We start from the raw sequence: 27,940 nt of genomic DNA on the forward strand, positions 1-27,940 counted from the left end.
TTGCTCCCTCAAAGCGGAAGTGAAGCGGGACTGAGGCTCCTACAGTCGTCCCTCCTGGCCTTTGGTGACGAGTCGCGTCAGTTCCGACCCGGACCCGTACGCTGCTGCGCTGACGTGGCTCCCGGAAATAGGGCTGGCGTAGGGCCGCCATGTTGCAGCAGGTGAGAGGCTGAGGGCGCGCAGGGAGGATGGCGGCTCCTGGGACGGGCTCTGCAGATTCCTTGGGACTGGAGTCCGCCTTCCCTGCGCCCGCTACTCGAACTCGAGGAGGAGCGGGGCGGTCGGGAGTGGAAGGCTGTGGGTAGTTGTCTGAGGAGGGTAGCTGGGGGTTCTGAGGCCTCTGGAGGAGGCGTGACCTGTGCGGCACCGAGCAGGTACTGCTTGCGGCTGTGGAGACGCCCGTTGTTGACCAGCCCGAACGGGGGTCTCTCTTTCCTCAGCCCTTAGTGCGGGGGTGGAGGTGGGGAGTAGCGGCCTGCGGGCCTCTTAGATCCCTGACCCCCAGGGCTGCGATGCGATCTTGTAGGAATCGGCGACACCGCCAGAGCCTCTCTTTCAAGTTACTCTTCCCAAACTAATGTTGGTGATACTCTCTTTTGTGCTCTTAAATTGTAGTCCACGTGTTGGCAACCGGAGACTAGTCAGATTAATTTAATAATCTCTTCTTTTTAGAAAAAAGCTAGTGTTTATAGTCACTTAGATTGTCTTACGTGTTTTTTTTCTTTCGGTTCACACATAATTTATTGAGGGATTACTATGACTCAGACATGGTTGTAGGCCCAGGGATAGGGCTGTGACCAGTACAGACAATTTTTTTGCCCCGTATTTTCGGGTTAGAGAAGTGGGTTCTAGGAGATGGGAGTGGGGTGGGGAGACATGATACATTATATAACCAAAGATATTTTCAGTTAATTGCAAAGGCAGGGTGATGAAATAGCAAGTGTCTGAGGATAGGAGAACGAAGATTTGTGGTCAGAAAAGACTGCTTATGAGGAGATGCCTTGAGTGGAGAAAATCTAATAATGGTTGAGTTCAGCTATGTTACAGGAAAGGTGTCCTGATCCAGACCCCAAAAGAGGGTCCTTGGCTGGGCGCGGTGACTCACGCCTGTAATCCCAGCACTTTGGGAGGACGAGGTGGGTGGATCATGAGGTCAAGAGATTGAGACCATCCTGGCCAACATGGTGAAACCGTGTCTGTACTAAAAATACAAAAACTATTTGGGCGTGGTGGTGCACGCCTGTAATCCCAGCTACTCGGAGGCTGAGGCAGGAAAATCGCTTGAACTGGGGAGGCGGAGGTTGCAGTCAACCGAGATTGGGCCACTGCATTCCAGCTTGGCTACAGAGGGAGACTCCCTCTGTCCCAAAAACGTTCTTGAATCAGGCAAGAAGGAATTCAGGGTGAGTCTGCAGTGCAAAGTGGCAAAGTGAAAGCAAGTTTATTAAGAAAGTAAAGGAATGGCTACTCCATAGAGCAGCCTCGAGGGCTGCTGGTGGCCCATTTTTATGGTTATTTCTTAGTGATATGGTTAACAAGGGGTGGATTATTCATTCCTCCCCTTTTTAGAACATAGTAACTTCCTGATGTTGCCGTGGCATTTGTCAACTGGCATGGCGCTGATGGGAATGTAGTAGTGAGGATGACCAGTGGTCACTCTTGTGGCCATCTTGGTCTTGGTGGGTTTTGGTTGGCTTCTTTATTGCAACCTGTTTTTTCAGCAAGGTCTTTATGGCCTGTATTTTGTGCCAACCTCATATCTCATCCTTTGACTTAGAATGCCCTGTCTGGGAATGCCGCCCAGTAGGTTTCAGCCTCATTTTACCCAGCTGCTGTTGAAGATGGAGTTGTTCAGGTTCACATGCTTCTGACATCTGAACCTGGCACCCAGGCCGGATGAGGCTGGAGAAACACAACCATGCCGACTGTTCCCACTATTTATGTATGTATTTATTTATTCATTTATGAGACGGAGTTTCACTCTTGTTGCCCAGGCTGGAGTGCAATGGCGCGATCTCGGCTCACTGCAACCTCCGCCTCCCGGCTTCAAGCGATTCTTCTGTCTCACCCTCCAGAGTAGCTGGGATTACAGGCGCCCGCCACCATGCCCGGCTAATTTTTGTATTTTTAGTAGAGATGGGGTTCCACCATGTTAACCAGGCTGGTCTTGAACCCCTGACCTCAGGTGATCCACCCGCCTCGGCCTTCCAAAGTGCTGGGATTACAGGCGAGAGCAAGGCCCAGCCGACTGTTCCCACTTGGTAAGTTTGTGACGCGAACCTCAGTCGAGCCCTTAGTGCTGCCAGGCGGTCATTCTCCATTTCTATAGCCCTGTCACCCTCTCACCTTAGGCAACTATTAAAACTCAAATCTTCAACATTTCTTCTCTTATCCTCTCTCAGCTGGTAATGTTGCTTCTTGTTTCACTGAAAATGGAAGCCATCGGAAGACAATTTTCACACTAGCTGCCTATTTATTTGCATGTTTACTCATGGTCTCATGTTCTTGTGTGATAATTGGACTGCCCGTGCTCCATTCTTAGGTCTTCCTGTCTACTGTGTCCCGGTTTCCATCTCCTCTTGCCTACTGGAAGGCATTGTTCCAGTAATTCTCTTTCTTTTTTTAATCCTTTTAAACGTTTTTTCACATCAACATATAAACATGTTTTAATTTCTCTTACCTTAAAAAATGAAAACTTGACACCATGTGCTCTTTGACTTGTCACCTCATTCTTTTTCCTTTAAAGACTTGTATCATATATACTTGTCTTTTAATTCTTCCGTTCTCTCTTGTATTCATTCTAGTCAGCCTTTCTTCTCCTCTCCCAACCATACTGGAACTGAGGTCCCCGATGACCTGTTACAAATAAAGTGGCTGGCCGCGGTGGCTCATGCCTGTAATCCCAGCACTTTGGGAGGCCGGAGTGGGCGGATCATGAGGTCAAGAGATTGAGACTATCTTGGCCAACATGGTGAAACCCCGTCTCTACTAAAAATACAAAAATTAGCTGGGCGTGGTGGCCCTTGCCTGTAGTCTCAGCTACTCGGGAGGCTGAGGCAGGAGAATTGCTTGAACCTGGGAGGCGGAGGTTGCAGTGAGCCAAGATCACGCCACTGCACTCCAGCCTGGCGACAGAGCGAGACTCCGTCTCAAAAAGAGAAGAAGAGGAAAAAATACAGTGGTCACTTTTTGGTTTTCATCTTACTTGTGAGCAGTATTTGACACAGATGATGGATCCTCCTCCTGGAGGCACTTCGTTTGGTTTCCAGGACACTACCCCCTCCTGGCTCACCTCATGTTCCCTGGTACTTCTTTTTCAGTCCCCACTGCCTATTCCTTCTTATCTTTGTGATCTCTAATTATTGGAATGTCAAGAATCTGTCTTAGCCATCTTTATCTTTTTAGTTGTTCAGGACAAAAACTTTGGAATCTTCCTTGATTCCTTTTATTTACCCTTCCTCCACCTCTCCAGTCAACCCATCAGCAAATCTTGTCAGCTCTACCTTAAAATGTATTTGGGATCTATTTTTCATCACCTCCACTTCATCCACCCTAGACCAAGCCATTACTTCTTGGCCTCGTGATTGAAGTAGTTTTCTAACCAGTCTCCTAGCTTCGTGCCTTTGTCCCTCCTTCCTCTCCCCTCCCCCTCAAGATTTTTTACTACAGTAGCCAGAATTCTCTATTTAACAGGTGAGTCAGAACATGCAGTCTTACAGTTAGAACACTCCAGTGGATCTCCCTCTCAATGCTTTTTGGTTTTAAAAATACTAGCATCTTAAAATGTCCAAAATCAAACTGCTGATTTTGCCCCGAAATCTTTTGTGTCTTCCCCATCTTAGTAAATGTACATTAGTAAATGTAACTCCAAGAGTGCAAAGCTATTTGTCTTTTTTTTTTTTAATCTGTACCACTTACAGCAGTACCTGGCACTTGGTAGGCACTCAGTATTTGCTGAATAAATGAGAAGAAATCAGTCTTTCAAAGAGCAGGGTAAGAGAAGTATTCTAGGTAATATGAACCATAAGTGCAAAAGAACCTGATGGGGCCTAAGTTTGGCATGTTTAAGGAACTGAAAAGAAGGCCAGCCTGGACGTGATGGCTCATGCCTCTAATCCTAGAACTTTGGGAGGCCAAGGCAGGAGAATTGCTTGAGCCCGGGAGTTTGAGACTAGCCTGGGCAACACAGTGAGACCCCATTTCTGCAAGAAATTAAAATATTAGGTATGGTGGCTTGCAGTACTCAGGAGGCTGAGATGTAGAGCCTGCAGTAGTGACCCCTGATTGCTCCACTGCACTCCAGCCTGGGCGAGAGCCAGACCCTGTCTCAAAAAGAAAAAAAAAAAAAGCCAGTCTGGCAGGAGCTTAGGTACTGTATAAATTTCCTATTGGTACTGCAGCAGCAAATTCCTATGTACTGTTGTAAAGTTCTGGTGGTCAGAAGTCCAGAATGAGGCTCCAGGGGTTAAACATCAAGGTGTGGGTAGGGGTTCTGGAGAATGAGTTTCCTTGCCTGTTTCAGCTTCTAAACACCTGGGATCCCTTCCCCATCTTAATGCCATCAGCACAGCGTATTCGAATCTCTGTCTCTGATCTCTACTTTGCTTGTTTTATCACCTTCTCTGATTGACCCTCCTTTGTTTCTCTTGTAAGGACCATTGCGATCACATCATCTGGCCAGCCTGGGTAATCCAGGGTAATCTCTTGACCTCAAGATCCTTAACTTAATCCCATTTGTGAAACTCTTTTTGCCAAGTAAATTCACATATTCACAGGTTCCAGGGATTAGAACCTAAACATCTTTGGCAGGGGTGAGGAGGTATTCAGCCTGCCACAGTTCATGAAGGGTGAGTGGCCTGAGATAAGGTCTTAGAGATTGGCAGGTACCAGATCATGATAGATCATGATAGGGAGTCTGTTTTTTAGTCAGAGTGCTGAGGGGTTTCAGTAGGGGAATGATATGATTTGATGTGAAAAAGTCTCCCTGGCTGCTGGATGGCGATTAGACTGTTGGGATCAAGAGCAGAAGGCCTCAGCTTTTTATTCATAACATCATACGGTGGATCTCAATCTTGGCGCTACATTGTGATCACACCTCAAAGCAATTATATCTGAACCACTGAGGGCTGGACCCAATTATCAGCTTTTTTTTTTTTAAATAAAAAAGAGCATTCTAATTGTAGCGAAGGTTGAGAACCACTAGTCTCATAGATCTGAATCCATTTTACCTTTTCAGCCTTAGCTCAATAGGAGCTTCTCCCATCCATCACTTACTGCATGGGCTACTTGGCCATTTCTTAGACAAACTTCCTGTATTCCCACCTGTGCCTTTCAAAATATACCTAGTCTAGGGAGGCCTATGCGGACTATCAGGGCCCAGCTGATAAACTCTCCTCCAGAAAACTTCTCCAGTGCCCTGTAGTAGGAATGATTTGCTTCCTTCCCCAGCTCCCATTTGTACTTAGATTTCTCAGCCCTGATCACAGTCAGCTGTATATTATACCCTCCTTTGCTTATTTACTCATGCCTTCAACAAATATTGTACCACTTGGCTGAATGCTCTGCTAGACACGAGGATTTATTACAATGCAAAGACAGTCCTGGTTGGGCGTGGTGGCTCACACCTATAATCCTAGCACTTTGGGAGGGTGAGGTGGGCGGATCGCTTGAGGCCAGGAGTTTGAAACCAGCCTGGCTAACATGTTGAGACTCTGTTTCTACTAAAAATACAAAAATTAGCCAGGCTAATTAGCTGAGATAGACTCCTGTAATCCCAACTACTGAGGAGGCTGAGGCACTAGAATCACTTAAACCCAGGAGGTGGAGGTTGCAGTAGGTTGCAGTAAGCTGAGACCATACCACTGTACTCCAGCCTGGGCGACAGAGCAAGACTGTTTCACAAAAAAAAAAAAAAAAAAAAAGACCTTGTTCTCCAGGTCTTCCAGCAGTTTATATATGGAGGGTAGGAGTGGCTAGACTTGCAATAAGAATACTCCGAGATAATTGTTCAAATGGAGATTTGTCCAAGTGCTGTAGGAACATGGGGTTTTCAGAGACAGGTTTTCAGCTATTTCGGTATTTGAGCTAAAAAACTTGAAGGATGATTTGGTATTTGCCTGGCAGTGAGCAGGCCATGGGGAAGGGAAGAGTTAGTTCTGAGACAACATGTGAAAGGCAGGAGATGGGAGAGAGATTGCAGTGTTTCTTAGAGACTATGTAGTTAACAGTATTGCTTCAGTGCTCAACAGTGCTCAATGAAGACAGTGTCAGAAGCAAATATGGGGCATTAGATTCCATGATCTCCTATGCTTTATGTGAAAGAGTTAAATTTTATCTTATACTTGTAGGGATGCCATTGAAAAATTTAAGCAGTAGAGTGACATGGTATGATTTCCATATTGGGAGGATTGCTCTGGGTAATGTAGAGGAGAGGCTGGAATAGAGAGGGATAAAGGCAGGGAGGCTGTTGAGTGGCACTAGGAGAGGAACAGGAGCAGGTTCGTTGTCGTTGAGGGGAATTGCAGTGAATTGAGGTGTGAACCACTCTTAGAAGACTAAGGGTATGGGGCTGGACAAGGTGGCTCACGCCTGTAATCCGAGGACTTTGGGAGGCCAAGGCGGGTGAATCACAAGGTCATAAAATCGAGACCATCCTGGCTAACACAGTGAAAGCCTGTCTCTACTAAAAACATGCAAAAAATTAGCCAGGCTTGGTGGCACACGCCTGTAGTCCCAGCTACTTGGGAGGGTGAGGCAGGAGAATCACTCGAACCGAGGAGGCGGAGTTTGCAGTGAACTGAGGCCGTGCCACTGCACTCCAGCCTGAGCGACAGAGCAAGACTCCATCTCAAAAAAAAAAAAAAAAAAAGGCTAAGGTTGTAAAAGGAAGCAATGCTTTGGGAAGGTAGAGGATTGAAGGGGAGATTCAGGATCAGGGTTCTTAAAATCTTTTTTGCCTAATAAGTGGCCTTGAAGAAGTTTATATGCATATGCTGATTAGAAAGATTCAGTAGAGGCCGGGCTCGGTGGCTCATGCCTGTAATCCCAGCACTTTGGGAGGCCGAGGCGGGCAGATCGCCTGAGGTCAGGAGTTCAAGACCAGCCTGGCCAACATCGCAAAATCCCATTTTAACTAAAAATACAAAAATTAGCTGGGCGTGATGGCACTCACCTGTAATCCCAGCAACTTGGGAGGCTGAGTCTGGAGAATCGTTTGAACCCAGGAGGCGGAGGTTGCAGTGAGCCAAGATCATGCCATTGCACTCCAGCCTGGGTGATGAGCAAAACTCCATTTCAACAACAACAACAACAACAACAAGATCCAATAGATAGACCTGAAGGTAGAAGAAAATGTAAATAAAGGGGAAAATGATGAAACAAGTCCCCGAGGAGGTATGAAAAGAAATTATTCTGAGCACAAATAATTGGTTTAGCCTTGGATAAGAAGAGAAGGAGTTGTGAGAAGGGGTCATGGAACTAAGGATGCAGTCAGATGATTTTGTGAAGGAGCCAGAAACCGTGAGATTATCCCCAGTAGCCTCGGCTTGCTCTGTGACTTGGGAGAGAACAGGTGAGGATAGGTGTTAAGTTTGTAGTAGCATCACCTGCACCCCAGAGTTTTCTCAGAAAGTGCAGCCTACGGGCAGGAATGGAGCAGCTGAGACTTGTATTATTACCTGGGGTTTTTGCCAGATGATTTGAGGAGGGTGGGATGGAGGATCTGCATTGTGTCCTTTTCTTAGGTTTTGAATTCCTGATGCTGTAACCACATTATTTTATCTTCTGTTTTGATGAGTATGCAGTTTTGCATGCAGTGACTGTAAACACTGAATATCCTTTTGCTTCTTGACCATTTATTTTTCCTACTAGGATAGTAATGATGACACTGAAGATGTTTCCCTGTTTGATGCAGAAGAGGAGACGACTAATAGACCAAGAAAATCCAAAATCAGGTAGGAGGAGAAGTTGCATGAGCTGTGTTAGTGTCCAGTGCTGTTCTGTACGTATGTCGTTGTTCCGCTGTGCTTCTGAATACTGCATGTTGCTGGTTTGACAACATGCAGTATTTAGTGTAAGACCAAGATGACATTTTAGATTTTCTTGTGAATAATTGGCATATGGAATTTTACTTAATACTGAGTTTTAAAATTAGCAAATCCAATTATTTGAACACCTGTGTTTTAATTCTGTGCTGTTTTCCAAGAATGTACCATTTCTTCATATAGTTTCTATAGATACGTTACATGTTGATTTATTGTGCACGTTTCAAAATCACATGACATTTCTAAATTTAATTCTCTCTAAAGAAATTCACTTACTGAAAGCAAATTCTACCTGAACCCTGCTAAAATGCTGTTTTTCACTTTTCTTTCATCTTTCATGCCAGTCACAAAAGACCACATATTGTGTGATTTCATTTGTATGAAAAGTCCAGAATAGGCAAATGTGTAGAGACAGAAGATAGATTAGCTGTTGCTAGATACTGAGGGGTTTGAAGGTAAATGGGGAATGACTGCCAGTGGGTACAAAGATTCTGTCTGGGGTAATGAAAAGTTGTAAAATTGATTGGAGTGATGTTTGTACAACTCTGTGAATGTACTACAAACCATTACAAACCATTAGATTGTTTACCTTAAGTAAGTAAATTGTATGATATGTGAATTATATCTCAAAAAAGGTGTTAAAAAACAAGAAACAGGCTGGGTGCAGTGGGTCGCACCTGTAATCCCAGCGCTTTGGGAGGCCGAGGCGGGTGAATCACGAGGTCAAAACATTGAGACTATCCTGACTAACACGGTGAAACCCCCTCTCTACTAAAAAAAAATACAGAAAATTAGCTGGGCGTGGTGGCGGGCGCCTGTAGTCCCAGCTACTCAGGAGGCTGAGGCAGGAGAATGGTGTGAACCTGGGAGGCAGAGTTTGCAGTGAGCCGAGATCATGCCACCACACTCCATCCTGGGCGACAGAGCGAGACTCCGTCTCAAAAAAAAAAAAAAAAAGAGAAAGAAACAAAACAAGAAACAACCTACCTGATAACTTTGTCTTAATTTCTGAAGTGATTTCTGAGGGCTAAGGAATTCTTCTGGCATGGTTTGAAAATATGATTCAGATTCTAAGATACAGTTTCCTTATTTCTCCAAGCGAGGTAAAGTTCTTGATTACATATTTTGTGAAAGTTTATATTCAATGAAGTGTTAAAGTCATCTGTGCATAGTGTATTTTCTGTGACAACAGGGCCTAGTCAAATAGTGGGACTTAAGAAAAAGAGAGCTAGAGGCCGGGCGCGGTGGCTCAAGCCTGTAATCCCAGCACTTTGGGAGGCCGAGACGGGTGGATCACGAGGTCAGGAGATCGAGACCATCCTGGTCTACACGGTGAAACCCCGTCTCTACTAAAAAATACAAAAAAAAACTAGCCGGGCGAGGTGGCGGGCGCCTGTAGTCCCAGCTACTCGGGAGGCTGAGGCAGGAGAATGGCGTGAACCCGGGAGGCGGAGCTTGCAGTGAGCCGAGATCGCGCCACTGCACTCCAGCCCGGGCAACAGAGCGAGACTCCGTCTCAAAAAAAAAAAAAAAAAAAAAAAAAAAGAAAAAGAGAGCTAGGACGTTTGCTTCCTCCTAAAGTCATCTCTTTTGACAAAACTCTTCGCAGTTACACTATGGCTAAAACATTTTTTCTCTACATTTGCTAGTACCTGTAGTAAAATGTAATTGCATATTGTGTTTTGGTTTTCAGACATCCAGTAGCATCATTTTTCCACTTATTCTTTCGAGTCAGTGCCATCGTCGTCTACCTTCTCTGTGAGTTGCTCAGCAGCAGCTTTATTACCTGTATGGTGACAATTATCTTGTTATTGTCGTGTGACTTTTGGGCAGTGAAGGTAATTTTGATTGTTTTTATTCGAAAATTATATTTAATATGAAAATGATGTATAAAATAATGAGAACATTTTGCGTTAGAATTAATCTTTTGTTACTTCAAACTTTGTGTTAAAGTGCTAGATATATCAAATTACATGTAGTTTTTTTTTTCATTTTTTCCCTTTGACAATACAAGATGAGACATGTAGGTTACTGTGCTGCTGATTTTTCTGTGCCATATTCTAACCTACATCAGCTTTAAAGTCAAATAAACAAATGTGACTAGCAACCATAGACCCTCCAATGTTGCTTCTAATCCATACCATGGGTTTTGCTTCAGGCTTACCTGTAGGTGTGCTATATATAATTTCTAGATAAGGCCCCAGTGTAGGAATACCTACCTTTTGCAGAAGCTCCTATGGGTGCTTTAGGGCAGTGTTTCTCAACCAGAGACAAGCTTGCCACCCACTGAATATTTGTCAGTGTCCAAAGACATTTTTGGTTGTCATGACTGGAGGTGGGAGGAGTGTGCTATTGACATCTAGTGGATAGAGGGCAGATATGCTGCTAAATATCCTAACACGCAGGACAGCCCCCCTGCAACAAAGAATTACCCAAAATGTCAGTTGTGCCAAGGTTGAGACACCCTGCTGTAGGGGATAGAAAGGAGTGTAAGAAATGGTTTTAAACTCAAGAACAATGATGGCCGGGCGCGGTGGCTCAAGCCTGTAATCCCAGCACTTTGGGAGGCCGAGACGGGTGGATCACGAGGTCAGCAGATCGAGACCATCCTGGCTAATATGGTGAAACCCCGTCTCTACTAAAAAAAAAAAATACAAAAAACTAGCCGGGCGAGATGGCGGGCGCCTGTAGTCCCAGCTACTTGGGAGGCTGAGGCAGGAGAATGGCGTGAACCCGGGAGGCGGAGCTTGTAGTGAGCTGAGATCCGGCCACTGCACTCCAGCCTGGGCGGCAGAGCGAGACTCCGCCTCAAAAAAAAAAAAAAAAAAAAAAAAAAGAACAATGATTAGAGAGATGGATGGATGGATAGATAGGTACATGGATAAATAGATAATCAAGTAAGCATAATAAAATATTAAATATGGACTCTAGATGATATTTGGGTATTCACTGTAAAATTTAACTCTGTGTGTTTGAAAATATTCATAGTAAAATAGTGGAGAAAAAAAATCAAAGGCTAATTTTGGAGTTTCAGAGACATATACTGATTCAAAGACCAGTAAGATGTTACAGCCCTGTTCACACCCACCAATGTATCCATTTTTAGATCTTTTAATTCTTGTTTTTTTTTTTTTGAGATGGAGTTTCACTCTTGTTGCCCAGGCTGGAGTGCAATGGCATGATCTTGGCTCACTCACAGCAACCTCTGCCTCCTGGGTTCAAGTGATTCTCCTGCCTCAGCCTCCCAAGTAGCTGGGATTATAGGCATGCACCACCATGCCTGGCTAATTTTTTTGTATTTTTAATAGAGACTGGGTTTCTCCATGTTGGTCAGGCTGATCTCGAACTTCTGACCTCAGTGGATCTGCCCGCCTCAGCCTCCCAAAATGCTGGGGTTACAGGCGTGAAACACCGCGCCTGGCCATCTTTTAATTCTTATAGATATCAGAAGTGGTTGGCTTGGTGATGGCCAGTTTCCATAGGCCACATAATGCCAAGAAGGAAGATTTCAAAGGTCTGTTTTCTTTAGGTTTTTCTTTTGTCCACTCTTCTTTAGCTTGCATTTCTTTGAATTTCTTCTGTTACTTTATGCTCTAAAGTATTTAGTACATACCTACTCACAGTTTTGATATGCGTTTCTTTTTGTTGTTCATAAAATTTCTGTTCAGCCAAATAGAATATACTTTCCAGTCAGTTCTTCCTGGTAATTTCCAAACTCTTAAAATTTTTCTGGGTTTAGAGTTTTAAAAAATGTGATCAAAATAGTTTATTTTCTGATAAGGTTTTGTTTTGTTTGTTTTTGTTTTTTTGTTTTTAAACAAGGGCTTAAAAAATGGCACCCTTTTATCCTTGGCAAAATTATAGATAGCCAAACAATGGAGATATGAAGCAAAATTAAGTCAAGAATAGGGAAGTTATTAAGTGGACTTCGGATAAGCAGGGTTCTGAAACAGTTAAAGTAGAGATGTGTCATAATTGTTATAAATCTCAATGTACTTACTAAAAAAACAAAAAAGCAGTCTTTATCTAAACCCCTAGGTGTCCAATCTTTTGGTTTCCCTGGGCCACAGTGGAAGAAAGAATTGTCTTGGGCCACACATAAAATACACTAACATTAGGTGATGAGCTTAAAAAAAAAAATCACACACAAAAAAATCTCATAATGTTTTAAGAAAGTTTATGATTTTCTTGGCCAGGTGGTGGCTCATGTCTGTAATCCCAGCACTTTGGGAGGCCAAGGCGGGTGGATCATGAGGTCAGAAGATCAAGACCATTCTGTCTAACATGGTGAAACCCCGTCTCTACTAAAAATACAAAAAAAAAAATTAGCCTGGCGTGGTGGCGGTCGCCTGTAGTTCCAGCTAACCTGGAGACTGAGGCAGGAGAATGGCGTGAACGCGGTAGGCAGATCTTGCAGTGAGCTGAGATCACGCCACTGCACTCCAGCCTGGGCGACAGAGTGAGACTCTGTCTCAGAAAAAAAAAAGTTTATGAATTTCTCTTGGGCCACATTCAAAGCTGTCCTGGGCAGCATGAGGCCTGTGGGCAGAGGGTTGGATACGCTTGCCCTAGGTGATGTTAATGAGGATAAAGAAGAGGTAGAGAACGGAAAATAATTTAAAGGTATGTTTAAATGCTAAAGCTTATATTGGTTTTTATTTTATTCTTCACTCTGACAAATTAAGTAAAAAAGGTTAAATAATAGTTTTAAAAATTTAATGACCACTATTAGTAAAATTTAAAACAAGTCATGTATCTTCTGAAACATTAGAGAAGATGGAGCAAGTAAAACAGTTCATAGAGCAAAAGAAGGAAAACAAAGCAAGTGTCAAGGAAGCTTAAATCAGAAAGCACATGTATAAGGTGATGTAAGTAATAGCAAATTCATTATAATAGTAAATGTAATTTGATTAAAATACCCATTTAAAGACAAGAATTTTAAGATCGGGTCAGAAATCAAAGTCCAAACAAAAGATCTAACCGAATTAATGACATTAGAAAAAATAAAAGAAGGCAAAGATAACATCAGATTAACTCAAACAAAAAGAAACTTGGCATTGTATGATTATCAGATGAGATATGAATCAGGGTAAGAAAGCACAAAGAGGAACAAAAAGTGTCATTTTATGAATCACAGTGAAGATCGTTCAGAGCAAAATTATATCAAACTATGTATTAAAAAAATTAGAAATATTAGAAGATAGAAAAGCATTATGATAAGTCTAACAAACTACAATCTTTAACAAACCAAAATGCCAAAAAATAACTAAGGTCTGAAGGATCTGAATGAAATAATTAGCAACATCAATTTAATAGCAGTTTTTGGGACTTTGTATGACAGAATACTTTCTTGTAAAGTGCCTGTGGAGCATTTACAAAAATTGACTAAGTATCACTGTGAAGAAAATCGAAATAAAATTGCCCAGAGCACCTACATTTTCTAGTCCAATGAAACAGAACTAGAAATTAATAGAAAGTGGTTGTCAAAATTGGAATTCTTTTTAAAAAGCCAACTGCTATGTAATTGGGTTTAAAAGGAAGAAAAAAACTGTAAATATAGGTTATTTATACCTTAATGGTGATCATTTACAGTCAAGCTTTCTGAATATGTCAAAAACTGAATTCAAAGGGAAAATAGTAGAAAGAGGGAAAATAATGGACTACTTAAATCCAGAAGTTTCAAAGATAAGCAATAAGCCTGAGAAATTAGGAAAATAAACTAATAAAGATAAAAGCAGGAAAGAGTTGGAAAATGGGAACATGGAAGAGTTTGAAAGTATTCTGAGAGCATTATTTGAAAAAACCTCTGGTTTAGGTCTCCCTTGCCAGCTCTTTTTTTTTTTTTTCACTTAACATCTCTCCCATAGGAATTTTGGTTTCATAAGACTCTTCCTTTTCTTCTCCTGTATTCCTTTCCTAAGGAGTGCCATCTGTGCTTCTGGTTTTGATTGCTGATCTGTAAGCTGTGTTGCCTCCCAGATCTGTATCTCCATTCAGGTTTGTCTTCACAACTCAAGGCCTCTCCATGTGTCTTCTTCACGTTTTTATGTGGCTGTCTTGAAGGCATCTCAGATCTTTTTTTTTTGAGATGAAATCTCGCTTTGTCGCCCAAGCTGGAATGCAGTGGTGTGATCTCGGCTCACTGCAACCTCTGCCTCCCGGGTTCAGGCGATTCTCCTGACTTGGCCTCCTTGGTAGCTGAGACTACAGGCATGTGCCACCATGCCTGGCTAATTTTTGTATTTTTAGTAGAGACAGGGTTTCGCTATGTTAGCCAGGCTGGTCTTGAACCCAAGTGAGCCACCATGACTGGCCAGACATCTCATATCTTAACATATGTAAAATACTACTTGCCATCTTCCACTCCCCACTCTTCTTCTTTAAGTGTTCCCTTTCACGGGATCTGGAATCACTATTTTTTTTACTTGAGCAAACCAGAAATGTATCAGTTGCCTCCTTCCTACTCCATATCCAATTAATGACCAAGTCCCATAAATCCATAGATTATACTTTATTCATTAGGGCGTCAGTGCCTACTACTCTATCTGGAATGCTCTTCTTGCTTCCACATCACCTTAATACAAGGATTCCTAATCTTTTTATGCCATGGGCCCCTTTCATAGACTCATGATAATGTTTTCACATATATAAGGTACATAAGATTACAAAGGAAGTCACTTATATTGAAATATAATTTTAAAATATTAAAAAAGTAAATTTTTGATTGAGTAATATGTGTAGTAGTCCCCCCATTATCTGAGGTTTCACTTTCTGTGGTTTCAGTTATGTAGTACACTGTACTAAACAGTAAGATATTGCGTGAGGAGAGAGAACCACGTTCACATAAATTTTATTAGATTATGTTGTTATTGTTCTATTTTTATTTCTTGTTATTAATCTCTTACTGTGCCTTACTTATAAATTAAACATTATCATAGGTATGTATGTATAGGAAAAAATATAGCATATATAGGGTTTGGTATTATCTGCAATTTCACGCATCTTCTGGGGATCTTGGATTGTATACCCTGCAGATAAGGGAGGACTACGATACTTTATCAATTTATTAATGGTAAGATCTAGTGGCAGGTCTAATAACTACTTTCACAGCAGTAGTGAGCATAAACAATGTTTTGAGATAACTGCAGCAAGTATAGTATGAAATGAAAAATGTCTGTGGTTTCTATTGTGTCAGGGTGTTTTTAATTTTATCTATATTCGTAGTTTGTTGTCTCCATTAATAATTTAAAGATAGGCTAACTACTTTCAAAGCAGTGGTGAGCCTAAACAGTATTTTGAGGCTGGGTGCGGTGGCTCACTCCTGTATTCCCAGCACTTTGGGAGGCTGAGGCCGGTGAATCACCTGAGATTAGGAGTTCAAGACCAGCCTGACCAACATGGAGAAACCCCGTCTCTACTAAAAATACAAAATTAGCTGGGCGTGGGGTGCATGCCTGTAATCCCTGCTACTTGGGAGGCTGAGGCAGGAGAATCACTTGAACCTGGGAGGCAGAGGTTGCAGTGAGCTGAGATCGCCCTGTTGCACTCCAGCCTGGGCAACAAGAGCAAAACTCCATCTCAAAAACAAAAAACAAAACAAAAAACAAAAAACCTACAATATTTTGAGGTAACTGTAGCAGGTATAGTACAAAATAAAAAAAAGTCTGTGATTTCTGTTTTGTCAGGGTGTTTTTAATTTTACCTACGTTTGTAGTTTGTTGTCTACATTCATAATTTAAAGATGTTAAATTTCAGCCAGAGGTTAATGGAAATGAAGATAACATTTTTTTTACCCATCGAAGTTCACAGAACCACTGAATCTATTAGTGGACATCATTAATTAAACATCCCCGGTACTACTGATTCTTATTTATTCTTTAAATTTCATTCCAAATGTTGATTCCTCAGAGAGTCATTTTCTGATACCCAGACTAGATCAAATTTTGCTGTTATACCCTTCAATCATCCCACACTTTTCCCTTGCAGGACTTAACCTCAGTTGATAATGGTACATTTGTACATTGGTTGTCTGCTTCCTCTTCATCTCTTTCTCTGAGAAAAGAGATGGTATCTGTTAGTCACTGTTGTATTACCAGCACATAGTAGATGCTCAGTAAATATTTGTTGAGTAAATAAACATTAGGAAAGCTATCAAAGGAATTTGTTACCTTAGTAAATAGGAAAAGGGCTTGGTACACTCGAGAGACTGACTGAAGACTAGTGTGTATAACCATTTTTGGGGATATGTAGTTGTAAAATATATGTAGCTATAGTCAGGATGTAAGGTAGGTCACAGTAACCAAATAGCAAGGAGTTTAGGGAAAATTAGGGAACTGGAGAAAGGGCAAATTGTTCATGAGGGAAAAGAGAAGGGGTAATGTTTATGGGTAGACTTGTGGCTTGCTCTGTTACCTCTACCTCTACTAGTACTGCCATTATCATTTTACTTAATCATTTAGCCAGGCCTGATATATAGTAGTCTTTGCTAACTGGATATTATGGAGGTAAAGCTTAAGGTTTTTGTTTGTGAAATGTTACACTAAGATATGAGCTGATGATAGATCTTCAAATAATGCTTTTAAAATGTGCTTGTTTACATTAATCTTCACCAGAATGTCACAGGTAGACTAATGGTTGGCCTACGTTGGTGGAATCACATTGATGAAGATGGAAAGAGCCACTGGGTGTTTGAATCTAGAAAGGTAAAGTGCCTTTTTTGTTTTAGATAGTGTTATCAGCTAAATTATTTGTAGATTATATTTAAATATTAGAAGATGAAGTATTCAGAATTAAAAACACTTAGCAAGTCACTTGGCATGTCGGTACTAAAGGAGATGGCCTTCTAGAATTTAATGCATTTTTCTGTCTAGTTCAGACCAGAAACAAGCAATACACAGAACAGAATCCTTTGAGGAAAGACACTGGGTCAGCGTTTATACAGTGTGCTAAGCTGCCTGTCAGGGACTGCTGATAAAATACCTCTGTGTTGCCTTCGTTAGTATCTCCATGAATCCCTCTATGCCCAGCAGATAACTGCTTTCAACATCTTGTTCTGTCTTTGCTCCTGTGGTCGTCTTTCCTTTCTGGGCAGGAAAAAGGAGGAGGAGGAGTGCAACTGGATAGAAAAGCTGATCAGAGCACTCTATTCTTCAAGCTTCTGCCTTCAGGAGCCCTGGGGGTCCTGGTCTGTTTTGGGTTAGCCTGCTACACTATAGTGAATATTCACTTTCCTTGTGGAAATAAGTTTTGGAAGGAGAGGACCAAATTCTTGGCGACAGTACATCAAGGGTATTGACAAGTTATTTTAAGAAAGTAGCACTGTGTTCAATGAGCCTATATTCTTTTATGTTATAGAATCTACCTTGGACACAACTTACCACCCTTATAAATTCCTGGGTATTGTAAGACATTTTGATAATTGTCTTGAATCCCTTAATTCCATTTTTCCCCCCTCTGGATGCTAATTTGATTAGTCTCCAGAATGATTATAACTGTGATTTCCTTGATCCTTAGTCAGAAAGGTATCATTTAGAGCTTCCTTATGAATAAGTAGTACAAGTGCAAGAAGAATTGAATAGAAGCCTATCAGAGACCACTCTTTACTGTCATGTGTTGTGGTAAACCATCCATCCTGTCCTGAAAATGCAAAATTCTTGAGTTAATATAGATCAGTTCCTAAAATTACAAGAGTGGAAGTCATGTGTTTTTTTGGCTTCTGACTTAGGACTTGGGCTGTCTGTATTAATATTTGAACTTGTGAGTAATATGTTTTTTATTAAACATGTTGACCTTTTTATCGATAAATCTCACAACATGACAATTGAATTTATGTTCTTTTATAGGAGTCCTCTCAAGAGAATAAAACTGTGTCAGAGGCTGAATCAAGAATCTTTTGGTTGGGACTTATTGCCTGTCCAGTGCTGTGGGTGATATTTGCCTTTAGTGCACTCTTCTCCTTCAGAGTAAAATGGTTGGTGAGTATCAATGTAGAACTTTCAAATAATCCATTAAGATGTCTGATGGTAATCACAGGAAGTAACAACCAAGTCCTTATCATTAGGGACCTATCTTGAATAGGCAGCTTCATCATGTAATTTCCAAGGTTTGCTCCCAACTCTACCTTTCTGTATAATACTGGAGAAGGGACCCTAAAAGACCCCTTCCCACCTGTTTTCTAGGATATTAGTGGTCTTTTCTGGAAATAATGGTTGGTAATCTGTTTTGGTTACCTATTGCTGCATAAGAAATCACCCCAAAACTTAGTGGCTTAGAACAACAACAGCCATTATCTCACAGTTTCGATGGGTCAGGATCTTGGGAAGGGCTCTGCTGGGAGATTCTGGCTTGGGGTCTTGAGTGGTTGCAGTCACACAATAGTTGGAATGATTGGGGGTTGTGAGCCATCTCCTCTTCATGAGATCCCATGGCCTCTCCACATGTTTTTCCATGTCTGTTAATTTGGGCTTCCTTATGGCGTGGTGGCCTGATGGTGGTGGGACTGTTTACATGGAGGCCTAGTACTTCATTTGTGGGGTGTTCTAGCTCACAAGCTTTTACAATCTAGCCTAAGGTGTCATAGCATCACTTCTGCTGCCCACCCACATTCAAGGAAATAGGAATTAGGCTCTACTCTTGATAAGGAGTAAGAAGGTGCTAGAAGACTTTGTGGAAGAGGAGATATTCTTGCTGCTATCTTTGGAAAATATAGTTTGTCACTTGACCCAGTTTGTAAGTCTTATTATTTCTTTTATATTATTTTTTCTTATTCTATCTTATATCTGATACCTGATATCTGATATAAGATATCAGATATCTTATATCTGAAATTTTTTCACACAATATTTACTGATATCAGGTATATTTTGACCTTAATTATGTTTTTCCTCCTAATTTGTAGTATTTTTTTAGTTCTGTTTTGCGATACAGGTTCTTCTTTTCTTTGTGTGTGCTCATACATTCATACTTCTTTGGATTTGGAAACTTACTATCTTTTTCAGTTCTTCTAGTAGTTACCTTTAATTACTTTGTATGTTTATATCATTACCCTCTTTCATGAATTAGGAAATTTATTCAATATTTGTAGATTTCCTGCTCTGGAAAATGGGAAACTTTACACTCATGGTTTCTTTAACTTCTCCCTGCTCCTACCTCTAGAGTTTTGCTTATTGTAGTCTTATTTTAGTCCTTCTAGTGGTTTTCTTTGTAACATTAATTAATGTACTTAAACCTGTTTATTGACTTAATAGACTCTGTTTAGAAAGGGAAGAAAATAAACACTCATATTCCTTCCTATGACTCTCCTCCTTTCTTTCTTGTTTGTTCCAATGTTATTTTTGTGTTACCAAGTATTGTAATAGTTACCTTTTGAAAACATATTTCTTATGGGTGTTCAGTCTTTGATCTGTTTTTTAAAAAAATCGATTCATTGCCTATCGCCAGTCTTACTGCAGCTTCTCCTTTTACTTATTGGTTGGTTACATTTTCTTTTGACTCATGTTTAAACATACGAGCCTATTGACCATTCTTGAATGATGACCTGGCTGGATTAATATTCTTGGGTCACAGTTTGTTTCCTTTTGGAAGATGCTATTCCATCATTTTCTTATATTGAATATTTTGGAGAAGTCTGAGGTCAGGCTTACTTAACCTTTGTAATCTCTCCCCATAAGGTTGTGTTTTGTTTTTTTTAGTTCGTGTAACCCGGATGTATCTGTATTTATCTTTCCATATCAATTTTCTGGAGCCTGTGTGCCTTTCTGAGACAGGCAGACTAAAGTTTTACTTGGAATCAGGAAAATTTTTTTCTGTTAAATCTTTGCATTTATTTATGTTCTATGTTTTGACCTTTAATTTTGAAGTATTATGTCTATGTTGGATCATTTTTATTTGTTCTCGTCTACTATTTTCTTGTTGCTGTAATTATTCATTTCCTTATTTATTCAGCAATTTTAAGAGTTCACTGTTATGTCAGAGCGGCCTGGGGACACGGGGATAAATTAGGGGACAGGTAAACAAGATGACTGTTCCAGTAGAGCTTGTGTTCTAGTGGAAGGTAGACAGACAGTAAAAAATACAGTAGGGTATGTTACTTAATGATACAAAGTAATGGGGTAGAGAGGGCAGAGGAGAGAACAGTAACTATTTTAGGTGCTCAGCTAAGGCTTCTCTCTGTATTTCCTTAGCTTTGTCAGCTCTGTTTTTATCTCCTGTTATCTCATCCTCATGCTTTTTGAGTTCTTATCTTTAGGTTTTTCTGTAAGAGGGTGAAGTATTCCCAGGAATGCTTTTATTTTGATTTTTTTTTTTCTTTCTGAGTAGATTCTTCACCTATCTACTGTATACTGTGCTTCTTTTTTCTTTTTTTGCTATAGTTTTGCATAAATGCACTTTCCTTTGTCCTTATCCGTTTTGCTTATCCTTACAGTGACAGCCCTGTCCAGCCCTTCTCTTTCTACTGGTTTAGTGAGGGTGAATCTTCCTTGACCACCTTCCCCTGATGTCTGAGGCATGTGGCTGCTGCTCTGAGCTGGAGTTGCAGTGCTGGGTTTGGTGGCATTAAGACACAGGTGTGAGGTGCGAGGTGGAGAACTCGCCAGGCTCTGGCTGTCTTGGCTGGGTGGCCTGGTTTTGCGTTCTCTTCCTTAGTGGAGCTCTTGTCTCCTGATTGGCTGTGCACTCTCCTCTGGTTCTTCCCTTCTGCTTTGGATTGTTTGTGAGACCTTGGAGTTTTAGCATCCATCCAGGAGAGTCAGCCCAGTCTTTTTCTAGCAGTGTTTCTACTTCCTTAAAACAAAACAGGGAGAGGTTATGTGAAATATGTGAAAGCCAGTTTGATCCTGTGTTAACCTCCTTATGCCTAGTGTTCCATTATTGGAACACTAAGCATGTAGGAGTTAGTTATATCCTATTGCTCAAGGCCATCACCAAGGTCTGATTTTTCACTCATGCAAATATTCACAAAATTGCAACCTACAGCATAAATAGGTTAAGACTGCTGGGTATAGTGGCTCATGCCTGTAATCCCAGCAGTTTGGGAGGGCCGAGGCGGGCAGATCACGAGGTCAGGAGATCGAGACCATCCTGGCTGACATGGTGAAACCCTGTCTATACTAAAAATACAAAAAATTAGCATGGAGGCAGGTGCCTGTAGTCCTGGCTACTCGGGAGGCTGAGGCAGGAGAATGGTGTGAACCCAGGAGGCGGAGTTTGCAAGGAGAGATCATGCACTGCACTCCATTCTGGGCGACAGAGCGATACTCTATCTCAAAAGAAATAATTAATTAAAAATAATAAAAATAAATGAGTTAAGACCACAGGACAGGAAGGTGCTTCACCCAGGCTCTCCATGAGCCTCCCACCTTCTCACTTCTCTTAAGATGATCAGCTCTCATGATTATTGATGCTTCTGTGCTTCCTCTCCTGCCTTCTTCCCACCTGGTGTACCACTATGGCCAGCTGCAGGGATTTTCCTGCCTTTTTGGGCCATTGTTAGTTGGGAGGAGTTTCTGTTGTCATGGCTATTTCTGCATGTTTTTTCTCGGGTCTTTTGCTTTTCTGTAAGTTGCTGGGGATGGCAATTATTAGTGAAATCTTCCTTAGAGCTTCTTTGGAGAGTGTGGAGCTGTGTAGAGCTGTTCCAGGCTGGCTCTTCGGCCACCAGCCCTTTTTTATGTTTGTTGGTATTAGTTTATTTGCGTTTTTAAAAACGCTGTTTGCTGTTTATACCTTAAGGGAAGGAAGATCTTCATGCCTGACTTCACTGCACCATCTTAAACCGGAAGTTTAACTTACAGATTTTAACATTTGTTGCCATTGAGTAAATTGATGCCTTAGCAGGACCTGTGATTGGTCTGTGAATTCAGGTGTACCCTGGCATGTTGATATATACATACCCAGCAGCGTCACTGTTTGAGAAGCATGGGAAGTTAAAAGGACATTTATTCAAATAAAGACACAGTTTATGTTTATGTAGGTAACTAGCAACCTCTTATTACACTAACACGTTTAATTCCATGAAACGTAAGTTTAGAACAGAAAGGACCACTTCCTTGTCTTTTACTAGGAATGTGAACCTGTTCATTAATCAAACATTTAAATCTATTAATTAAACATTAAAATCAGCCATACATCTTGTTAAGGGTAAGGAGAATAAATCTGGAAAAAGACATTTCATTGAGCTGCTTTGCTTGTCACAGATATAAAAGAGTAGAATGGTCGATGAGCTGTTTATTCCAGAACAAGGGTTGGCAAACTATGGCCTGCAGACCAAATCCAGCCTGACACCTGTTTTTGTGAGTTTTTATTGAAAAACAGCCTTGTGCATTTATATATCGTCTATGGCTGCCTTTGGATTAGAACATTAGAGTTGAGTAATTGCAACAGAGACCGTATGGTCTAAAATATTTATGATTTGGCCCTTTACAGAAGAACTTTGCTGATCACTGTATTAGAATCTTTAACCATGGGAATTCCTCACACTGTCTTAATTTTTCTAATTGAGATTAATCAGAAATTTTTAAAGAATGGGTTTTGAGTTTCTTTTTCTCACTTCTCATTGATCCTAGTGGGATCACCATAGGTGAGAAAAAGAAACTCAAAGGAACAAACAGCTCTGCAAAAGTACAGTTCCCCTTGGAGCTGTCTCCCTCCTCAGGGAAGGCAGGCATCTGTTGATTGCTCCCTTAGGGCATTGCATCCCCTCTACTAGAAGCCAGTTGTCACATAGAGCAGAGATTCACCCCTGCCTGCTCTCAGTTTATTGGACTTGATCTACCTCTTGACTGTTCTTTTGTAATTCTTACGGGAATAATTAACATTTGAGCCTTTCCTGAGTCTCGTTTACTTTTCCTAACTTTACTCACAGACCAGGGGGAAACAGAGAGCAAGAAGGCTCCCCCTTCACTGCATGCCCAGCAGCTAGTATGTGCCTGGCACATAGAGCGGTTGTGTTCAGTAAATACTTGTTGGGTGAATGGCTCGTGCCTTGTGCAGAGCGTCTATCAGTTGGGTCTATTCTGGCAGCTGTCTCTGGAAAAGTCTCACTGGCACAATCATGGCTTTGCAGAGCTTCCTCTTCCCTCTCTTTCTCATGACAATCTGCCTTGTCTCATTTATGGCACAGAGAAGGGTCAATTTCAGGCCAGTAACCACTGATTATTTTTTCCCTTGTCCCAGGCGGTGGTTATCATGGGTGTGGTGCTACAAGGTGCCAACCTGTATGGTTACATCAGGTGTAAGGTGGGCAGCAGAAAGAATTTAACCAGCATGGCTACTTCATATTTTGGAAAGCAGTTCTTACGACAAGTAAGTGTTTTCTGGATGTGATCAGTGACTAATGCAATTATTTTTAATCTTTTTTTTTAGACGGAGTCTTGCTCTGTCGTCCAGGCTGGAGTGCAGTGGCGCAGTCTCGGCTCACTGCAAGCTCTGTCTCCCGGGTTCACACCATTCTTCTGCCTCAGTCTCCCAAGTAGCTGGGACCACAGGCGCTCGCCACCACGCCCGGCTAATTTTTTTGTATTTTTACTAGAGACGGGGTTTCACCGTGTTAGCCAGGATGGTCTTGATCTCTTGACTTCATGATCCTCCCACCTCGGCCTCCCAAAGTGCTGGGATTACAGGCATGAACCACCGCACCCGGCCCATAGTTTAATTTTTATGAAACGCTCCTGAACAAAAGTTTTTTAAAGGCATTTAGTTATTTAAATATAAAGATGTTTTAATTGCTCTTTGGGGGTGTTCAAGACAATCTGGAAGTGTATTGTCAGTATCCTAAAATTATTTTAAAGCCAGGAAGGATAAACTATCATTGATAATAACTTATTTTTTAAAAATTACTTTTAAGTTCAGTTGTTTTTCATTAATTATGGGAGCTTTAAGTGAATATCCTTGAAGAATGTTATATGGTTTTTTTTGAGACAGAGTCTTGTTCTGTCACCTAGCCTGGAATGCAGTGGCATGATCTCGGCTCACTGCAAGCCCCGCCTCCCAGGTTCACATCATTTTCCTGCCTCAGCCTCCCCAGTAGCTAGGACTACAGGCACCAGCCACCACACCCGGCTAATTTTTTTGTATTTTTAGTAGAGATGGGGTTTCACCGTGTTGCCAGGATGGTCTCGATCTCCTGACCTCGTGATCCGCCCACCTCAGCCTCCCAAAGTGTTGGGATGACAGGTGTGAGCCACTGCACCCGGCCTGTATGTTGTATGGTTTTAGGTAGAACAGTTGAATCACAATAGGACCATAACATTTGTACTCAGATGTCTTTTCCCCCTAGAACATAAGGATTTTACTATAATACCCCAACATCAGGGTTTTCAGGAGGATGAGTAGTCGTCGTAGGTAAATAATTATTGGTTAAATCTCTTGGGAAAAGTGACAAGGTCGGCCAGGTGCGGTGGCTCATGCCTATAATCCCAGCACTTTGGGAGGCCGGGGCGGGCAGATCACCTGAGGTCGGGAGTTCGAGACCAGCCTGATCAATATGGAGAAACCCCATCTCTACTAAAAATACAAAATTAGCCAGGCGTGGTGGCACATGCCTGTAATCCCAACTACTAGGGAGGCTGAGGCAGGAGAATCTCTTGAACCCGGGAGGCGGAGGTTGTGGTGAGCTGCAATCGCGCCATTGCACTCCAGCCTGGGAGTTCGCTCTTATTCCAACAAGAGTGAAACTCCGTTCCAAAAAAAAAAAAAGAAAGGTGACAAGGTCTTTATATGAGTAATACCTTGCATTTGGTTAGCACAGTAGGTTGGGCAAGTGATGTTATATAGGACAGGGATTCTCAAACTCGAACATCCATGAGAGTCACCTAGAGGGCACAGGATTGCTGAGCTCCACCTCCAGACCCCTGATTCAGTAGATCTGGGGGTAGGGTCTCATAATTTGCATTTCTCCCAAGTTTCTGGGTGGTACTGAGGGTGCTGGGCCAGGGATTACATTTTAGATAACTAAAGCCCTGAGAAATTAAATTATTTACTTAAGATTATACAGCTAATAAGTGGTACAAAGCTAGATCTTAAACCCAGCCCTTCATACTCAAAATGTATTGTTCTTTTTATGCTACTGTACAGTTTCTCTTCCAGAAGATGAAAAGTAGAGAAAGTGAATATTCATGTAGGGACATGATCATCTCATTCTGAAGGATATTTGCATGGTCCCAGTATACCTTTACTGTGGTCCACCTTAGGGTAACTTTCATGTATGTACTTATTAGGTGTTTTTCCTTAGAATTTTCAGTGTTTCTGAAGGTCTGAGGAGGGACATGGAATACAGGTGAAATTAAACCTTAAACCTGGCATAACATGGATAGGGTTAGTGTCTTACGTGGTACTGGCATCTGCTCAAATGGGACAAACCGGACAGCTGGGTGGATGATGGTATCCATGGGTTTACTTCAGTAGCGCGTGTCTACTTTTTTTTTTTTTTGAGACGGAATCTCGTTCTTTCTACCCAGGCTGTAGTGCAGTGGCGTGATCTTGGCCCACTGCAAGCTCTGCCTTCTGGGCTCAGGCCATTCTCCTGCCTCAGCCTCCCGAGTAGCTGGGACTGCAGGCGCCCGCCACCATGCCTGGCTAATTTTTTGTATTTTTAGTAGAGACGGGGTTTCACCGTGTTAGAGCCAGGATAGTCTCCATCTCCTGACCTTGTGATCCGCCCACCTCAGCCTCCCAAAGTGCTGGTATTACAGGGCGTGAGCCACCGCTCCTGTCCTGGCATATCTACTTTTTAATGTGATTGGGCCATTGTATGTAAGGTAATGCTCTGCTTAGCAATATAGAGTGTTTTCCTAGGCGTAGGGCTTGAAGTCCATGGTGTGTGAAGTGAAATAACTTTGATATTAAGGAGTTTTTTTTTTGTTTGTCTTTTGCAGAACACTGGAGATGATCAGACTTCCTGAATAGAGAAAACTTAATGTGCTTTGTTACATTGGGGAACAACTGAAGAGATTCTTGACTCTGAACCTTTTAGAGCTTAGTCCATGTTGCAACGAGGAGTGTTGGCTTTGTTTTTCCACTTAAAAACTTTATTTATAAAAAGGAAAAGTAGTTTTCATATTAAGTTTTTATTTCCTTTCCAGCATTTGGGGCTAGAAAGTATATGTTGGATTTATTATGCACATGTTCCATAGGTGTGCACACAGTCATGTAATATCAGTATATCCCAAGTTAATGAAAGTGTTTATTTACATAGGTAATGGAGACCTTTGCATTTTGATCCATAAAACATAGGAGGATGTTCTTAGTCTGTCTCAAAGCTCTATGTGTTTACATATTATTTCTGTAGATTATTTTCAGGAGTAAATTTTGCTTCCATGGTAAGAGTGAGCACTTTGGCTTAATAAGTTAGAAATTATTGTTAGTTTTTAATATGTACTTCATGGGGAAATTTCTTAGACATATACAAGCAAGTGAAAACAATTAGGGCCAGTGGTATTAACTCCTTTCTAAAATCTTATTTTTATTTGTAAGAAGTCATTTACTGAAGGCCCAGTTAATATAAGTGGAATCATCATCGTTTGTTTAAGGAATACCCAGAGATTGCTGCTGTTCTATTTATTTTACAGAAAGGATAGCTAGATTGAAAGCTCTTCAGTGGACCTTGAGCTAATAGATCTTTTACCACTAAAAGAGCATTATTCTCATGTCATAATGAGAATAATAATTTACATACTTGGCATAATAAATGCCTAAAAGACATTTTATTTTCTGAATCTATTTTTTTCTTGCTATAATGGGGATATTGTAAATTATGCATTTGTATTAATGGTATTTCTTAAAGCATTCTGTGTAACTGTAAACCAATCTACAAACTATTGTAGGCATTTGTAAATTCTGTTGTAGGTATCATAAACTTTGTTGAAGTCTTAATCAGCAGATTATGTTGTGAATATATTTGTACATTGTTAAAATTAGTTTTTAAGATTATTTGTTTAACTGAATAAGTGTCTTATTGGAGTGATAGCTTTGAAGGTGCAAAACTTTATATTTGTATAAAATTCTACTGTTTACAAGGCATTTGACATGTGTAATCTCATTTAATCCTCATGACAAATAGGTAATACTTTAGATGATGTAACAGAACTTTCAGTTATTGAGTGACTTTCCTAAGGAAAACAGATTACAGGAATATCTGTAGGATATAAAACACGATATATTAGTATTTTTAGAGAAAATATTTGCTCTAAATGCCTTTTCCTTTCTTAAAAATTAATAATTTGTTAAGAGCTCGTTTATTTTACTTATACTCAGCTGTTCTGTCTGGTGAGAAGAATTGATACTGCACTGAAGACATTTTAAAATTTAATCTGAAAGATCTAACCTAAATCTTTAGGGCTGAGAGTCTAACAGAGGATACATTGGTATAGTTCTTTTAGGTAACTGTGTTATTTGAACTGTAATCCTAAACCAAGTAACAACTGAATTTTAGAATATGCATGTGGCAGGAGCTACCATGTATTCCCTAATATTCGTTTTTCCCCTTCTACAGATTTACCACCTAATTAGCTAGGGCATGGCATCCTGGAATAAAGATAACTTTTCCCAAGTTTTATCACTGTATCTTGGTGTGGCCACATGACCGAGTTCGGGCCAATGGATAACATTTCCAGGAAGTATCCTTAAAAGGAGGAGGCATGCCCATCCCTTCCCCCTTTTTCCTGAAAGGTAGACACAGTGCAGGAACTAGAGCAGCCATCTTGGACTATGTGGTAAAGGCTTCGTTTTGTGAATGGCAGATAAATGAGGTAGGTATTGTCTGAATCCCATCTTGTGTATAGCATCCCTGAACTTGTCTGAATTTTTTTTTGAGACAGAGCTTTTGCTCTTGTCACCCTGGCTGGAGTGCAGTGGTGTGACCTCGGCTCATTGCAACCTCTGCCTCCTGGGTTCAAGCGATT

The 27,940-nt window shown here is 41.2% G+C and overlaps 1 protein-coding gene across 7 annotated transcripts; it reads left to right on the forward strand.

Moving 5' to 3' along the window:
- On the forward strand, window positions 1-27,059 carry LOC117067658 (Golgi apparatus membrane protein TVP23 homolog B). 7 transcript variants are annotated; one of them, XM_033184474.1, is made up of 7 exons: window positions 11-161; window positions 7,870-7,952; window positions 9,736-9,880; window positions 16,655-16,744; window positions 17,885-18,016; window positions 23,217-23,345; window positions 25,916-27,059. In XM_033184474.1, exons 1-7 carry the CDS (start codon window positions 150-152, stop codon window positions 25,940-25,942), a joined length of 618 nt encoding a protein of 205 aa, XP_033040365.1. In that variant the 5' UTR covers window positions 11-149; the 3' UTR covers window positions 25,943-27,059. The 7 variants fall into 7 exon arrangements, with proteins under 7 accessions (XP_033040366.1, XP_033040371.1, XP_033040365.1 ...); XM_033184476.1 differs by lacking the exon at window positions 11-161 and adding an exon at window positions 169-1,403; XM_033184477.1 differs by lacking the exon at window positions 11-161 and adding an exon at window positions 169-374.
- The last annotated feature ends 881 nt before the right edge of the window (window positions 27,060-27,940 follow it).

The sequence above is a fragment of the Trachypithecus francoisi genome, unplaced genomic scaffold (assembly GCF_009764315.1).
Source record: "Trachypithecus francoisi isolate TF-2019V2 unplaced genomic scaffold, Tfra_2.0 Lachesis_group20, whole genome shotgun sequence".
In the NCBI taxonomy this organism is placed as follows: domain Eukaryota; kingdom Metazoa; phylum Chordata; class Mammalia; order Primates; family Cercopithecidae; genus Trachypithecus; species Trachypithecus francoisi.